We start from the raw sequence: 17,651 nt of genomic DNA, 5'->3' as shown, positions 1-17,651 counted from the left end.
AAGCCCCCAATTAAAGTTTTGTTCACTCCATTTCTTCCAAATGTAACCAATATAGCTTAATTTCAACAATAAAGAGGTCAAACTTTGAATTGCAGTCTTTAAAAAACAAAACAACTTTGTTACCAGTCATAATACTGCAATGGAAAGTGGAAGACCAAGCAATCTCAAAAAACGATAACAAATCTAAAGTAACAATCGTAGGTACATTTATAAATCCATTCTTGCAGCAAAATTAAAAGTACTGGATTGAATCACAATATCGTGTTAAAAAGTAAATAATACTATTAAAAATAAATCTTTGCTTGTCACTGGGTCATGAAATTGACGCCACATTTAAAAAAAAAAAAAAAAAAAAAAAAAAAAAAAAACACCCCATGCAAAACAAGATAGCTTCAATAGGATACTTTTTCAGTTTTACAATACATTAGAGTGGTTCAGAGTTCTGTTGCACCAAATTTAAAAGGCCCTAAAAATTAGGATGTCAAAATCTGATAAATTGAGCAAAATTAAAAACTGCAGGTGAAACCTTACATCTTCAGTTCTAAATGGAAGTGAATTTTCAGTGTTGTGGCAGGGTAAATGGATTTGACCCAAATGAACATTTTTTATTTGTATGTTTCTCTCAATACAGCGATTGAAAACTCAATATCAAAAATAGAAGAACGAACCAGATAAAAACCTAACTGAAATGTTAAAATAAAATAAAAGAACTGGGAGGGGTCAGTCAAACTTAAGTGTACAGTACTGTGTTACTTTTCTGACTGCATCTATAGACTTTCCAGCAAAAAAAAAAGAAAAAGATGCAGTTATCTGCATTGTTAGAAAACAATGTTGCCTGCAAAACTATAACAAATATTTTGATAAGTTAAAAATAATGCAAAGGGGTGGCACCCCATTTTAAATGTGCTGTACACAATTTATTAGTTACACAATACTAAAACGTTTTGTAAAACTACACAATGTAAATGCATATGTAACAAGTGTTACACAGCTAATTATTTTCCTTCGACACAAACCTTTTCTCTCTGGAACAAAGTCTTTTGAGATAAATAAAATTGCAACAGCACTAAAACCAAGTAAAGGTATTGCAATATCATTTTTCAAAATATGCTTTTTTTTTTAAAGCAGGATTTTAAAGAAATCTAAAAGTAATGAAATAATTTGAAAGAGTTTGAAAAATTGGTCCACTTCAGGACACAATTAGTCCCAATCTCTAAATTACAAGTACTATAACAAAGTGTAATTGTAACTCAAGACCTTTTACAGAGAGAGAGAGAGAGAGAGTGATAGTGAGAGAGCGAGAGACAGTCTTTACTTAACATGCAGCACACTAATGGTTCTTATCTTGTTTTGCAGAAGACATTCTTTATGAAGTAAGCACTTTCAAGAAAGCATACCTGAGGTTTAAAATTGCAACACATCACAAAAACATAACAAAAGATGTTTATTTTTTTAATACTAACATAAAAGCTTGAAGTATCGTGTGCTTTACAATTCCAGCCAGTTATTCCCATCTTGACAGTCCATTTGCTCGGACACAAACCCAAGGCAACCATGGTCTTTAGCTACGATAACAGTACTGGGATTTCTTAATAATTATTTCCTAATAAAGGGTCTCTGCGTTGCTGTTTCTGGGTCTCTTGATCTTTTCAATATTTTTGAGAATCATGTCATGCAATGTTACCTGTATAAAAAAAAAAAGCAAAAATAATAATAATAAAAAAACGTTAGACCATTTTTGCATGTTGCACAAAATCTCAAGATAGCCATGAAAATTATATTTCAAGGCAAGACTACAAAAAGAATCTGACAAAGGTTTCAGCTAATGCTTTCATTAACACTTAATCATTTGGCACTCAACAAATAGTTCTAACATACTGTTTTCTGTATGCGCAGAATAATGTTACTGATCGGACATAACAAATTTGAAGTAATATATGCCTCACCACTCCTTACATTTTATTTCTGAGGTTATATTGATGTTAAGTCTGCACCAGTAACCCACTCACCTTCAAGAAATAAATCTAGTCAACCTCTAAATTTAGCAATAAACCAATAATCCTAGTGCAAAAACTTTTAAGAATCCCATGCAGCAACAAAATCCAAATTAAAACAATGCCACTCACATATTGATTCCTCAGCTCAGACACTATAATTTTCAGGCTGATGTACTCTTTCTCATCAATTTCTGTCACTGTGCGCCGGTAGTCCTCCTGTATGGGAGATCACAGGTATTTTTCATTAAGGCTCTGTTACTGTTCATAGACAAATCAAAGCATGCCATACTTAAACAGGTGTTTAAAGTGTCTGCAGTACAATTCAATGATGATCATATTGAGCAGGTAATACAAATAATAACACTGTCAGACACACCCACTAAATACAAGCAAAGCAATGACACAGTATTTGCAGGGAGCACCATGGCAGACAGGGGTTTAGAGTCTGAACTGTGAACTTGCCAGCCACTAGTGAATTCTAGGAAGAAGTAACTGCTAACTTGGGGGAAAGGTGCAATTGAGAGCTAAACATTTAACATAAAATCAGGATCATCAGTATATTTTTTTTGCCAACAAATCGATAGTTGAAAATTGTATTATGGTACAACAGCCCCCCTAGATTCTCCGTCATTCACCAATTTACGTCTGCATTTGGCAGTTTCATGGTGTTCTTCCTGATTTATGTAGACATTTCACAGAAGAAAACCAATCTTAAATATAAACTTACCACGTGTGGATATTTAGCTATTTTGGACACTAGTTTTGCTCTTGTGATGTAGTATCTGGGGGAAAAGAAATACATATATAAATACAAATAAACAAATACATACATAATTAAAATGATGAGAAACAATGTATATTTTAATAATAAAACAAAAAAAACAATCATTATTACATGGATCGATAAACAATTCGTTTAGCATTACTGGCAGATTGCGCTGGGGCACACAGTGACAAAGCATAGCCTTCAAGTAAGCTGGACCCAAGCCATGTAAATACTGAAAAGTAAGCAGCACAATCTTGTAATCAACTGTGTATTTAACTGGTAACCAGTTTAGAGATGCTAAGACTGGTGATGTACGGTTGTGCTTTCTTGTTTTTTTTTAGCACCCGTGCAGCACTATTTTGTACATATTGCAGCCTTTGAATTGTTTTAGAAACTCCAGTAAGCAAAGAATTGCAATAGTCCGATCTAGATGAGATAAAGGCAAGTATTCGCTTCTCTGCATCAGACAATGATAAGGATGATCTCAGACGAGCAATGTTTCGCAAATGTAAAAAAGGACACTTTGCAAGTACTCCTGATGTGAGCCTCAAAAGACAGTGTTGAGTCTAACCTCACACCAAAGTTTGTCACTTCAGGGGTTGGACTGATCTCACGTCCATCAATAAACAACCTGAAATTATCAACTATACTAACCAGGTGAAAAGTACCCACTGATATGACCTCTGCCCAGCTTCAGTTTAATTGCAAGAAATTTTTCTGCATCCACATTTTTATATCTGTCAAACAAATAAAGCACAGAAACAGCAGTACATGGAAGAGATTATTAAGAAAAAGGTTTGGAGAGACACCGCAGCAAACTTTAAATCTGGGTGATCAAATACTTGGTACCAACAGGCACTGTAACATTTGTTCAAGTTTATCTTTTATGAAAAGCTGTTTTATTGAGGTTAATGTTTAACATTTGGTACGTTACACCCACATTATTTTTAACAAAGTATATTTAAAAATCTTCACAATGTCATGAAAAAAAGGTATTTGGTCACATGTACCTTAAATTAAGAAACTCCTTTGTTATTTACATTTTCAATGTGTTATTTTACAAAAAAATGAAATATGCTTTTAAAATATGTGGTTGATGGTATGTTTCTTGCATGCTGGAGCTTCAGATCATCAAAATACAGGTTTCACACATCACGTGGTGTCAACAATTACACAACCAAAAAAAATGTAATTTATTTAGAATGCAGTGCGTATTGAAATTATTTTATATAATGTGTATTATAGAGCTCTCATTAAATATATTAATATCCAAAAAAACATTTCAATTACCATAAAAATCTTTTTATTGGTTCAATATTAGACACACCGGTGCATACATCATAGCGATGTATTAGTCGCTCGCCCCTTTTAAGGGCCCCGCACGGACCTGACAAGCGCTGAATACATGGGCCGCTAAGGGTTAAAGCATCAGGAGTAAATTTAAGTTGAGCGAGAGAAAATGTTTTGCATCAGAGCCTTCGACTCTAAGGAAAGCCCAGTTCTTTTTCCACCCAGACTTGTACTGCAGGGGCCTTGATGATCCTAAAGTAAATTTCTTCTTGTTGCTCTTGACTTGCTGTGAGCAGTGCTGAAATAAAGCTCCTTCATTTCACTAATGGAGTACTCTGTCAGAAACTACAAGCAGACCACTACTAGTCTAACGCATGCAAAAATGTGCCTCTATGACATGGGTGCCCCCTATTACCTTGAATGTAGCAACACTTTCTTTCGTAAATAAACAAGAGTACCTTGAAATCTGGTCCAGGTAGGAAGCCGCCTCCCCCTCAACTGTTCGGAGCTCCGCTACAGTCTCTTCCTGTTGATTAGATTGCACTGTATATTATAAATGCTGAACTTCTGTACTGATGCTGAATTTTAACTCAGATTTAAAAAAAATAATAAAATTACCTGAATAGATACACCAAAGTTGTTGCCATCTTCTATTCTTGGAATTAACAGCTGAACCCACATTTTAACCTGAAAGAAAGTTAATTTGCTTTACAAAATTACACCAGTATCACTACAAAGTAAATCCCTACATTCAACATCCACCATCTGCATGTGAAAGTTTCTACATGTGCAGACAGAGGCCTCAATATACCCCCAGATTCTTGTGCTATAGGAAGTTTAATCGCAACTAGATAAGCGGTTCTCTAGAAAGGGGTAAGTTATTGTCATTTAAAAACACACACATTCAGTGTTCGCGCTAGGCTACGCCATTGCACCAATGCCCCCTGAAATAAAAGATGTCCCGCTGAATTTCTCTTAACGCACCCGTGTGCCCCCCTTCCCAGACCAGACGCAATACCAATAAGCAGTAAATTAATGCATGTTGTATTAACAATGCATGTCTGACGACAGGCTAATCTTTTTCACTTGTTTGTTTACACTTGTGTTTTAATAATTAAACTCTTGTGCCGCATTATTCTCCAGTCCAGTAGGATGCGCTCACAACCTCCCTGGTTACAGTCAGTTTCACAGTAAAGCCTGGACGACAACATCAGACTTGTTAACAACAAGCAAATATAACCTTGTATCCCTGTTGCACCTGACCTTTACTAATGGAAGATTAAGTAATCCGCTTCGACAGTGACTGTTGAAACATAGGCTATTATATTTGTGCTTAACCATGCTGTTAAATTCATCCACTATAAACTTATTTATTTGCTAGACTAAATATCTGATGATATGGGAGAAATGTGTACTATACAAAGTGCAGTAGATTTGTGAACGAAAACCGCATTGTTGATTTAAACCTTTGCCGTCCATTTATTCAGCGCCTGTCAGGTGCGGCAGGGGGTCCAATTTATTTTCACACGCGCTGTCCCATTTTCCCTTTCCAGTCCAATGTCTTTTAAATGTAAAAGAGGTAAAGGACAGGTCTCTAGTCGTTTTTTTCTACCGAGTGTCCTTTTGCGATTCAATGCCTTTTAAACCTCTTTTACTCAAAAAAATGTAAACAATGCGTGTAAAATAAACAGCGCGTGTGAAAATAAATTGGACCTAGCGCCTGACAAGCGCTGAATAAACGGACTGCAAAGGGTTAAAAGGCATTTATTGTAACTTAAGTACTACTGGTTCATTTTAAAATACAGAATGTATGGCCAATCAGAAACCAAAATATTGCCATGCGGTCTTATTTGACAAGCCATTATGTCTGGTATGAGAGTAAAAGTTTTTATCTTTCAATCCGGTGAAAAAAAATAGGGAGTGCTGCCTCAAAACTAGTACATTACTAGCAAAGGGCGATCAAGATGAAATACTGTCAGATGAAAAACACCAAAAATGTCACTAAACTCTGTTGGCATATTTAAAACAAACAAAAACAAGAAATGGTGGTCGGTTCTGAATCAAACATATTGACCCCCTCACTGAAGAAATTGTCCCCCTAAAATTTTGAGAGGGGGGGCCACACTGACCCTCAGTCTGTAGGAGCAAACACTGCACATTTGACAATCTTCAAAGCAATGACTTACTGTATTGCATTTTTCTATAAGGGTCCTGATCTCTGGCTTCACTTTTTCTATAAGGTCCACCAGCTGCTTGTTACTCCTCATCATCCCATTGGGCATCACAAATACCTTGGTACCTGCCACTGAGCAGAGAAAGCCATTAGTAAGATACACAACAATAGAAAAGTACACCTTTCAAAGCAGAAATCTATGTCAGCAACATCTCTCACAAAGGCTATGTTGTTGAAGCTGACACCCTGGGATCCTTCAAGAAGCTGCTTGATGAGATTTTGGGATCAATAAGCTACTAACAACCAAACGAGCAAGATGGGCCGAATGGCCTCCTCTCGTTTGTAAACTTTCTTATGTTCTTATGTTCTTATAAGTTCAGCATGCCTGAGAGTTTCACCAGTGAAGTGGTCTACATGGATAGTACATTCCCTAACTTCTTGTAACAAATGTCAATGTAAAGTGAGTTCAAATTCAAGTGTACAATACCCAAGATACTGCCTTCATTAGTGTAACCAAATCACAAGCTTTGAGTATGATGAGCTATATCTTGAAACTCTCAAGGTTTTGTGGTACATACCAACTTGCATCACAATAAGGCTTGTAAAACATTTACTACAACTCAAGTCTATTACCTAAAATCAAAAAGGAAGGAATTTCTACTACTTTCTAATTTGGCTTGATTTTATCAGATTTAACACCTTCTGAGTAAGTGGATCTGTACGGGCTATAGAAGAACGAAAGAAAGGCCTGACAAGCCCTCCGATACCAACTCCGACCTAGCATGCATCTAGTAGTGAATCACTGCTTCTAACCTGATACAACGGCATGCAGATGAGGAGGTGCAATCTTATTTCCAAGCACATTAAGCAATTAAATTCATTAGCCCAGTCCTGGTTGTGATGTGTTGACAATTTGTGAAGCCATAAGCCAGAATATTATCATTAATATTAACACAGTTGCATACTTTATTGCTTTTGCAGGTGTGCCAATCAACCTAGCACTTATTGACATTGACCAATTAGCTAGTTTCAAGTTCCTTCTATATTGAGAAGACATTAGTCAGCACATACAAATCTAATTGGGGGGGGGGCTTACCTTGACAATTTTCCTCACCTGCATCATCATTCAGCTTTCTCTTTTTTGCATTTTGCTGCAATATTAAATGACAGATGTTTAAAAATAAATCTTAATGTTCTAGAATGCAGTACTTGCTTTGAAACTATTACACAGTTTAACAGCTCTGTGGCCCTAATTAACTAGTCTAGTACATATCATCAATTCAGTGCTATATACTGTATTCCTTTGAATTTAAGACACACTTTAAAACCATTTTTTTCTACTAAAAAATTGCCTGTATTTGTAAATTCAAGTATAGTGATCAGGGTTTTCAAAATAAGCCGGAGATCGGCACAGTCCATCTCAATACTATATTTGTACCAGCTACTTTATTAAAAAAAATATGATTATTCCCGGGTATTATCAATTATTATTATTATATAAAATGTTTCTAAAAATACTCTTAAATTTGAACAAAAATGCTTCAAGCTTAGTACACATTTGTAAAACTGCATTTGTAAAATATACCAATGCTAACTTAAATCTCAGTGCACAACTACAATCTTATTCTGCTAGACAAATATTATTACTAACCTGATTAAATAAATAGTCATGTGTTTTGGCCATAAGTGTATTTAATTTAAGAATTGTTATGTTATGTATATTTTTAAAAAATATATTTATTTTCTACTGTTACACTTTCTACTTGTTACTGTGTGTGACTGAGGGTTTGTGAATTAAAAGGATATGTGTACTCTGCATATATTTTTGTTTAGATGTTTAGCGTTACGCATCCCCCCCCCATTTTCATTTTTATGTGCGAAATTTCCACAGTTTAGAGTTTTCAGGACCTTGTGTGACTGCCTAGAAATCTATGGTAGTTTTTCTAACAACAGAACATTGTGACAAAAGAAGAAAAAAAGTACTTGTCCGATGGGCAAAGCAACGGTAAAACTTGTTGTCCCTCATGCAAATCTTGTTTATTTTGCAGAAACGGCTTCTGAGATGTGTTGGGCATCTGCCCTCTTCACAGACTGCACAGTCACCAGCCCTTTCTGGCAGAATCACACATATACTAGCTCCTCTTCTATGACAGTGCTGTCGGTTGAACCATCTGACATCACTGACAGGAACGTTGCACCTTTTATTTTCTCTTGCAGCTGCCTTCTTTCTACCTCAGCAATGTAGTGCATAAATACTCTTGCTTGTTTGTCATTCCTAGATTTAGCCCAGTCTATTCAACTAGTGGATGTGTTATGCTAATTTTAAAAATAATAATAAAATCTTGTAGAACAGTAATAATAACAATGTGTTGGACCTGGGGCACTTTGCGTAACTGTAATGCTCTGTGTGAGAGCAGACAGCCGCAAATTGCCTCCATATGTGTAACCGAGATTGTAGCTTTGTAAATGCACCTTTGAGGTTTTATTTTTTCCTGAAATTGAGGGTAGGAAATTTGGTCTGCGCCTTAAATTCAAAGGAATGCGGTACCTGTTCTTATCTTATACTTTATAAACAAATGTTAATTTAAAAAACGAAGCAGGTTTCCCACCAAACTGTTTTTAGTTCCTGCAGGAGTCATGGAATATAGAATCGTGCACGAGTCATTAAATCACAGTCATAAGAAACCAAGTTATACTTTTTACTTTAGGGTCTATATGGATGTGTCATTGAGACAGATATTGTTTGTTGCTTGCAAAGGGTGCTGGGAGATGGAGTTCTTCCCCTCTGAATTAAGTGATTACAAAACTCCCATAAATTCCTGCAGACAATACTACAATCTAAAGGCAGTTCCATGTAAACAAATACTGCTGCACTCAAGAGTTTTCTTAAGAAGTGTGATTCTTTAAGATTTGAGACAAACATAACATTTCACCAGATCTAGTCTAAATGCCCCCCAATTACTTCTAGTATACAAAAGTGCATTAATTAAAACTTACAGGTTCCAATGCATCATGACTGTTTGTGAGGAAGATTGGGTCTGGCACCGTCAAGTTTATTTCTGAATGGATATCTTTTAATTCCACAATATTTAAGATAGGCTCCTACAACAGGAAGACACAGAAATATTAATAAATACTGTGAACAAATGCATGCAAACCTTAGTTAATACTCTTAGTGTGTAAAGCCTGGCAATGCAGGCCAATCCATTATAGACTGCTGCTGAACTTTAAAACTGCAAAAACAACAAGTGATTAAAGTAAATATCCTGTTTAATGCTGCTGAGGATTGAATTTAAAATACAGTACATCCTAAAGTGTTGTAAATATCTGTCAGTTATACTAAAGATCCCAATATCACAGCCTTTAAAACTACATTAATCTCACTGGCGTATTTAATGAATCATAGAAGTATACCAACAGCTTGAAACTTTCACTAGCCCCGCATCCAGTCCTGGGTTTCAGAACTTCACCTGTTAAGTATATTATTGAAATTACCAGGTGCAAGTTTGAATAAATATGCCCCAGGTAAATGTGTTCTGAACTGTTCACACTTATCACAGCATGAATAAGTCACACCTGAGTTTATAGGTCTACTAGCATGAGTTGCTGAATTGACACATTTAATATGAAATGCCTACCTCCTGATCACTTACATAATACTACTGATTGAAGGTAGTTCAATCCTCTAAGCATTTAAAAAGTGTTTAAGAATGTGGCTTTTATAACACTGGGCTATTTTTAACACCATGCTTCAGCAAGGCATGAATTACTGAATGTAGTCAAATGAGCTTCAACTTTTTTTAAAAATCACATTTATTGTAATTACTGTACACCCACTTCTTTCTTTACACTTAATTACAATTCATTTCGTAATGCAAGTCCCTTAAACTGAGAAGCTCAAAAGGAAAGAGAAGAATCTAGGCTAGGGCTTCTCTCTCAGTCCTGGGGACCCCCTGTGGCTGCTGGTTTTCATTCCAACCGAGCTCTCAATTACTTAACTAGACCCTTTATTGAACTGATAATTTGCATAGACATTTGTACTTGTTTTCAGCTCTTAAACAGTTGCATTTCAAGTTACTTATAAAATGTTCTGAAAACAAGTAAAAAGGTCTAATTAAGCAAATTATCAGTTCAATTAAGGGTCTAGTTAAATAACTGAGAGCTCGGTTGGAATGAAAACCAGCAGACACAGGGGTCCCCAGAACACGTGACACATCAACAAGCAGCGAGAAACTAAAACACACCTAATCATCGGTTTTAATTCAAATGGCCAGCAAGTCTAAATCAATTGACAACCTCCTACCCAAAAAAATAGAAACTTAAAAACAGGGAGTATGATTAATTCTAAACAGAATAAAAAATAAATAAATGATTAAATAAATAAATAGGGACTGATACTAACCTTTAGAAAATGATCTAGTTCCAATAATTTATTTGGAAAGAAATTTGCAACCAAGTCCTCTGCCTAACAAAAATGAAAACACAGATTAGTAAAAGATGCAAGAACTTGTTCATGTTCAAGGGGAAACTGTTTGAGTATTAGCCTCCTTTTTGATTGCATCTTTCAGATGCTGATTAAGGCTGCCCGTTTCAAATGTACTGACTGGTTTGTTTCGTCTGAAACATTGGGCCAATTTGCTTGCTGTTCACACTTATCTGTCAGCAAAGGGCCAGAGTTCATGTGGATGTGAGCAAAAGTTAGTTTATTTTCATTTGTGTTCACAATGCAGTTTGCAAGTGCACTCGGTTCGTTTGCATGGCCTGTGAACCAGAGGGTTTCAATATCCTGCTTCTAAACAGTAAAAGTCATCTTGGTATCTTGAAATATGGCAGCTATTAGAACATAAGAAGAAAGAACAAAAGAAAGTTTATAAATGAGGAGGCCATTCAGCCCATCTTGCTCGTTTGGTTGTTAGTAGCTTGTTGATCCCAGAATCTCATCAAGCAGCTTCTTGAAGGATCCCAGGGTGTCAGCTTCAACAACTTTACTGGGGAGCTGGTTCCAGTTTCCCACGATTTGCTGTGTAGAAAAGTGTCTACTATTTTCTGTTCTGAATGCCCCTTTATCTAACCTCCACTTGTGACCCCTGGTCCTTGTTAATTTTTTAATGTCGAGAAAGTCACTTGGGTCAACATTGTCAAAATACCTTTTAGAATTTTGAATGCTTGAATCAGATCACTGCGTAGTCTTCTTTGTTCAAGACTGAATAGATTGAATTATTTTAGCATATGAGCATATGCTTTTTAAACCAGGAATAATTCTGGTTGCTCTTTTCTGCACTCTTTCTAGAGCAGCAGTATCCTTTTTGTAGCAAGGTGACCAGATTACATTTTTTTGCCAGGGAAAGTTTGTCTTGAAATGCTTCTAAACAGTAAACTTCTGTTTTTTTGTTGTTTTTTTAAAAAAAACAACAAGTACACACTTGACCACACTTAACCAGAACACTGTTTTTCTAATCCGCCAATACCTTAACGACTGGTGTGTTTTTTTTTTTGGTAACTTTACTAGATTGCTGCATTTAAATGTTCATGCATTTAGAAAGCAGTATCACTTTTTTGCTAATTTACAAACATGTAAATACCTTACATTTAAAAGATTTGTCTGTGCTTTGCCAGAGCCTCTCTTGGCACACATTTCTGGGTTTCTGTAACCAATAGAAGATCAGCTTCTTCCACAGCTATCCAATCAGTAGCGTTAGGGGTGGGAAAAACATTTTTTTTAATATTTGTGTGTGTGTACTAAGACTGCCGCAATTCAGTTTCCTGAAACTTGCGTGGCTCTCTACAAATATACCCCAAGCGTTTTTCTAGCAACAGAACAAAACATAGGAGAAGTAAATAAATCAAAACTACTTGTCCAAAAGGCAAAGTAGAACGGCAAAATGCACTGTCCCTCACACAAATGTTGTTGTCCCAGGCGTCAGGTGATATGAATTGCACACCCCTGAGAGTGCAAGCACACTTTCTTTTACTGCAACTTCTTTCACAGAAAAAAAAAAAAATAAAATCTACTAAAATTTTACTATTTACACATTTATAAGTTGTAATTGAGCTACACGAATGGCTTAACAGGTATCAGCTGAATTCTTGAAAGGGGCGTGAAACACTAGCAAAACACTAAAAATCAGAAGCCCGAATTATACTTTTGCAACATATTAGGGGTGGGGGCTGGGGAGGAATCTAAAGTAAATATGACATTGAATAAAATTAACACTTATAAGTTTGAAATGGAGGGGAGAAGTACAAACTGTAGATTGCAATTACGCAGCAAATAAATAAACTAGCTGATTGAGGGAATTTTACATTTAAAATACTGTAGTTATAATTGGAGAACTTTTAATGGAACAAATATACAGAACGATATAACGCATTTAACCAAATACCCACCTCCCAATAACAGTAAAAATGGCCCCCAAGTCTCTTCATGCAGTGTTTTATAAAGAAAAAAGTTTGTCTAACTTTTGTGCGACGAGCAAGTTCAGCTCGTCATTAGCCAATAGTTCATGTGTTAATTACTTATTATTTAGATCAGTTGATTGGAGATACTATACAGACACCTTGATGTATAAGAATTAATTACAGGTTTCACATTTCAAACTAGCATATCACACTTGCATTTTTAGCTGCCAACATTGCTGCACAGGCATAGAAAAGTTTAACTGCACGATAATGGACCATTAGCTGTTTGTAAAAGCATATAAACTGAAGTTGAATTATGTTAAACTTAAAAACATGCCTAACAAGTTTATTTTAAAGTTTTCAGATGTACTCGTCATTTCAGGGGAGAATGCAGCTGTCTCTGCAAAACACTGTAAGCAGTAAATGCTTCGGACGAGAAAGCGTACTAAGGTAGTCTTATCATTCACAGAACTAAGTTAATCCACTTGAAGAGGATCATCACGAATCTGATTTGGTACGCTGCGATCAGGATCTTGTTTAGTCTGGTATACCAGATGATCCACCTGTGATGATCAACTTCTGGTAAACTGCAATCGGGGTTAGCAGGTGTACTAACTTTAATTCAATCAAGAGGCCTAGACCTGCTTAATAGTTAGACACATTATGTGGATTAAATGTGGTACGCTGTAATTGACCCTAAATGTTTTCCTAGTCACAACTCAAAACATCGTCATTCGTGTGACACGGTACCTGTCCAATCTTAAAGCGACACACATACATGTAGTAATGGAGAATAAATAGACCTATGCGAAAAACTAATAAATAAAAATGAATTTCTTTCACTTTAATTTAGCAGAATAGTTTACAACAATTTGGTTTTCAAAAGTTGTCGAAATATTTAACATTTATATTTTGCTTAATATACGTTCAAATATTTTACACTGTAGTTCTTAGCGTAACTAAAAACAGGAGGTATAACCTCAGCGTGAATTCAAGCATTTTTTACTGCAAAGATAGAAGGGTGTGCAAACCAAGACCAGACTGAGATATCTAGACTAAAGAGAAGACGTAAAACCAAAACAAACCGCACTGCATGCTTTCATTTCAATGAACACACGAGGCAGTCAATCACAACCATGGATGAAAAACGAAAAACAAATCCTCCCGTCCAGAGGAACCGCCAGACAGGTATTTATTTAACGAAAACGGTGAAGCTGTTGCAATGGCTATACCTTGCTGCACATAGAGGAGTTGGTAGCGCCTTGCAAGTTCACTATTTTGCTTGGTCTCAGCAATCTCTGGTAGGATCCCGGCCAAGTTGTCAAGCTTTGCACATCTGGGTGTAGTAAAGCGGGAGAGTACAGACTGACATTCCACTGTAGAGCCAGTCAGGGGAGGTGTTAACATACATTTTCTGCAAAAAAATACATACTATTGTAAATCAGCATCATCTTGCCTTTACTCTAATTCTCTAACATTGGAAAATGGTGCTCTTATTTAATTCATGGCATGTGTATGACTGCTTCCCCGCCATAGTTATCATGTCATTTCAGTCTGTACTGGACATATTTACTACAGAGATTACCAGTTGGCATGTGCAAAGATTGACATACAAATCAAAAAATTGTGAATTCGCTAGATGCTGCCGACCAATGTGCAGGTATAGCTGGGAACCAGCTTAGTGTGAGAGTTGTGTGCAACTATTCAGCAACAATGTGGAAAAACTGACTAATCCAAGTGACTGAACAAGGGGCATGATAGTGGGTTCCCATGAAATTGTCCCTGGAGGCAGTGTCTCCTGGTCTACCTGGAATGTCAACTCTTGCAAAAAACCAGTAACTACCCGTCATGATGGTTCAAACCAAGTGATGCACACAATCCATTATGACAAGCAAGTGGCCCGTATCACATGAAGTCTTCAGTACTGGATACGACACACTAATTTAACAGTATAGTGCACTATTGAAGCCATTCTTTAAAAAAAAAAAATAATAATAAAATCTACATTTTCTTCTACTTACTTCACCAGTAATTCGTTCTCTAAAAGCATCGACCTGTAAAAAAATAAACGGCAGGTTAATAATCAGCTTTTTAAATGGTAGAAACTAGCACAACAAACCAACCACAAACATAGACTTAGTGTAGTAAAGTTTTAAAATTCACTTATTACTCCAGTAATCAGGCCCTGTGTCCTTACCTCCTGGTTTAGTTAATTTTACTTACAAACAGCTTAGAAAGTCAGATCCCAACCCTTTCCATTTATGCATTTCCAAGGAGAATAAAATACATTAGAAATGAAAAGATCAAATGTAAATGTAGCACTGAAAACAGTACTGGATTTAAAGGATGCTACCCATCAGAAGCACACATACTGTTAAAATGCATACATTTATTAAAATACGCTTTCAAGAACTACGATTTTGAACAATTGATTTCACAATTTTCAGACGTTCGTTTCTGTTGCTTTTTCTGTAAACATTAAATCAACTTCTACAGCAAGTTGTATTATTTCTTTCGTTTTTAATATTTTTTCAATTCTGTTAACTGTTCCTTCATTAAAATAAATACAAATAATAATAATAATACATAAGTCCAGTACATAAATATCAAGGCATATTTATATGAAAGCATCTGTTCCCTTTCCTATAAAGCACTTTATAGTATTACATTTAAAAAGTGGTCAGAAAGTGGTACGCATACCAAAATGTGTGTAATGTCAGTAAATGGTACCATGTCCGATTTTGGTAGTTGTGCAATCAATTGAGACCTGATGGTGTTTCGCTAATGTGAAAAGGAGGTACATTTCTGATGAGTGCTTTTGAGCTGTGCATAAGTGGTACATGCTTATTTAACCCTTTCAGGACCAAACATTTCAGTGGGATGCTCCCCCAGGACCAGGAACTTTCTAGCTGTAGCTGACTTTCTTCCTATAAAATTACACTAAAAAAGGCATTGTGTTTACAGTGGTATCTTGGAAATGGTGTCCTTTTTTCAGAACACTGGGGAGCATTATAAAAGTACTTCAGAATTGCCTTTTCCCACAAAACATCTCTATTTTTTTATTTTTATGTAAAGTATTTATTATATACTCTGCTTAGAGATACATGGGTAAAAATGTGTTATTCTATGACCCAATGGACGTTACAATAATTCCTGAAAGTTTTGTTGAAAAATACTGATGTTTGGGCAGATTATAAAACACTGTTTAACCTGAGTGATTGCAACGACATAATACACGTTAAAAGGTGCATCCACACTCGACGCAGAGAATAATTAAAAAGTCACTGCATTCAGACGGGAGTATCCACACCTGAAGCGAGCGACGCGAATGATATGAAATATTAAAATATGAAAAAGACCATAATGTAACAGATTTCAATGGGCGCTTCAGTGTTTTCAAAGCGGACGTTGTTTAGGCATGCAAGAGCAAGCGCAGTGAACTGCGTACCTGAAAATAACACTACATCTGTAGAAAAATATGACAGGCATCAAAGTTTGCTACCTTGTCAAAATCCGACACCTGTACAAAGATGTCACATATAGCTATAAACGTTTTTAACGAAATATAATTCCAAAGGAACGTAAATGTGTCTTCCATTGTGTGATTTTTCTTTTTTAAAGATAGCAGAGAAAAACGTAAATACGTGTTCAGACGATTTATCGTTCCACATCATAATACAGACCTATGGTAAACACATATCACAATACATACACGCTTTCCTACCAATAATAATAATAATAATACCTTTACAAAACAATTTTACAAAAGGGTTACCTAGTGTCAAGAAAACTCTACGATTCAAGGTTAAAAAAAAGTTCAGAAAAATTGCAGTACGCAAAGTATTTACATTTGAAAGGCACCAAAAGTTGATAGGAGACCGGTATCGCAGCCTAATGCCCACCCCTCCTGAATTTGATGCTGTCTTAATTCTCACCCCAGTCTATTATAGCCTGGGCTGATTCTCAGCCATGTGCATTTCAGCCTGGTCTACATCTCACCCCGTAATTTACCGGGGAAGCGCATTCTGCACCGACACCGGCTAGCAACGGCGAATTGCAACAAAATAAATAAAAATAAACAAAATAATGCAAAAACATAACGTCCCTCTCAAAAACATGAACGAGCTCGCAACTGGCTGGAAAACATTATTAATCCTACGGCGGGAAAGCTCTAAACGTATTCCATTTACCAGCACTCAGGCCTTGTTTTTGTCAGCAGCTAATTCATATTAAGCTGAAACTAATTGCAGGTGGGCCGTGCATATTTCTTGCTTACCTTTGTCTTGATTGCATTGTCCACCTTGAGAAGATAAGACATTCTAATTGCAGACAAAAAGGTAGAGTCTGTGAAACGGTTACAAACAAAATGTCAGCACTATGCACCCCTACACTTAGCTGTTACTCACAGCCACACGCTACCAATGTGGAAACAAGAAATGACGTTTGAAGCTGCGACTGCTTGACAGGACGCTCAGTCAATCACGTGGATTCCCCATGTTAAGTGTTTTGGTTTTCAACCTTATATTACTGACACCATTATAAAACGCATTACAAAATGTGCTATTTTATATATTTACATTTCTTTAGGTCTTATTTACTTCTCTTAAGATGAATCAATTTGATTATTAACTCGATTTAGTTCATATTGAAACATGTAACAGCTTCAAATTAGTCACAAATTAATCATAGGTATTAATTGGATTTTTAAATTAATGTTATCAAATACAAAATTAGAAGGAAAACGTTTCTTTTTTGTGAACACACAACTGTTATTTGTTGACAGTTGTACAATAACAAAACATCAAAATAAAATAGACAATCTGTATTGAAGTAAATAAATAAAAATACATTTTAAAAAAATCAATCATAAAAATCTATGCTTAAATAAATAGCAGAATCAAAATAGTAATAATATTGAGATTTAAAATAAATAGCAAAATGTCAGTAATAAGAGAATTAAAAAGTCGGGGGTTAATAGGAAAACGTTTCTATAAAAAAATACATGTTTGCATTTCCAAATTTAGCA

At 35.8% G+C, this 17,651-nt stretch overlaps 1 protein-coding gene across 3 annotated transcripts; it reads right to left on the bottom strand.

Annotated features, from left to right (window-relative positions):
* Nucleotides 1-17,041, bottom strand: LOC121301990 (proteasome activator complex subunit 3-like). Of its 3 annotated transcripts, XM_041231752.1 has the most exons (12): nt 16,902-16,954; nt 14,647-14,679; nt 13,858-14,039; nt 10,629-10,691; nt 9,224-9,328; nt 7,323-7,377; nt 6,240-6,358; nt 4,672-4,740; nt 4,512-4,579; nt 2,725-2,779; nt 2,127-2,213; nt 1-1,684 (listed from the first exon to the last, which is right to left on the bottom strand). In XM_041231752.1, exons 3-12 carry the CDS (start codon nt 13,867-13,869, stop codon nt 1,604-1,606), a joined length of 714 nt encoding a protein of 237 aa, XP_041087686.1. In that variant the 5' UTR covers nt 13,870-14,039; nt 14,647-14,679; nt 16,902-16,954; the 3' UTR covers nt 1-1,603. The 3 variants fall into 3 exon arrangements, with proteins under 3 accessions (XP_041087686.1, XP_041087684.1, XP_041087685.1); XM_041231750.1 differs by lacking the exon at nt 13,858-14,039 and having other exon boundaries at nt 16,902-17,041; XM_041231751.1 differs by lacking the exon at nt 13,858-14,039 and having other exon boundaries at nt 7,341-7,377; nt 16,902-17,041.
* Between the last annotated feature and the right edge of the window lie 610 nt (nt 17,042-17,651).

This window comes from Polyodon spathula, chromosome 28 (genome assembly GCF_017654505.1).
Source record: "Polyodon spathula isolate WHYD16114869_AA chromosome 28, ASM1765450v1, whole genome shotgun sequence".
NCBI classification, from domain to species: domain Eukaryota; kingdom Metazoa; phylum Chordata; class Actinopteri; order Acipenseriformes; family Polyodontidae; genus Polyodon; species Polyodon spathula.
Note: the sequence above shows the minus strand (reverse complement) of the source record. Positions and strands in the feature narration are given on the sequence as shown.

Excerpts from the sequence above, each read along its gene's own strand:
- LOC121301990 (XM_041231750.1), bottom strand. The coding sequence starts at position 16,943 with ATGTCTTATCTTCTCAAGGTGGACAATGCAATCAAGACAAAG. Across the intron at positions 9,329-10,628 it reads AACTAGATCATTTTCTAAAG|GAGCCTATCTTAAATATTGT; the intron begins GTTAGTATCAGT and ends TTCCTGTTGTAG. Across the intron at positions 4,580-4,671 it reads ACTTTGGTGTATCTATTCAG|GAAGAGACTGTAGCGGAGCT; the intron begins GTAATTTTATTA and ends TCTAATCAACAG.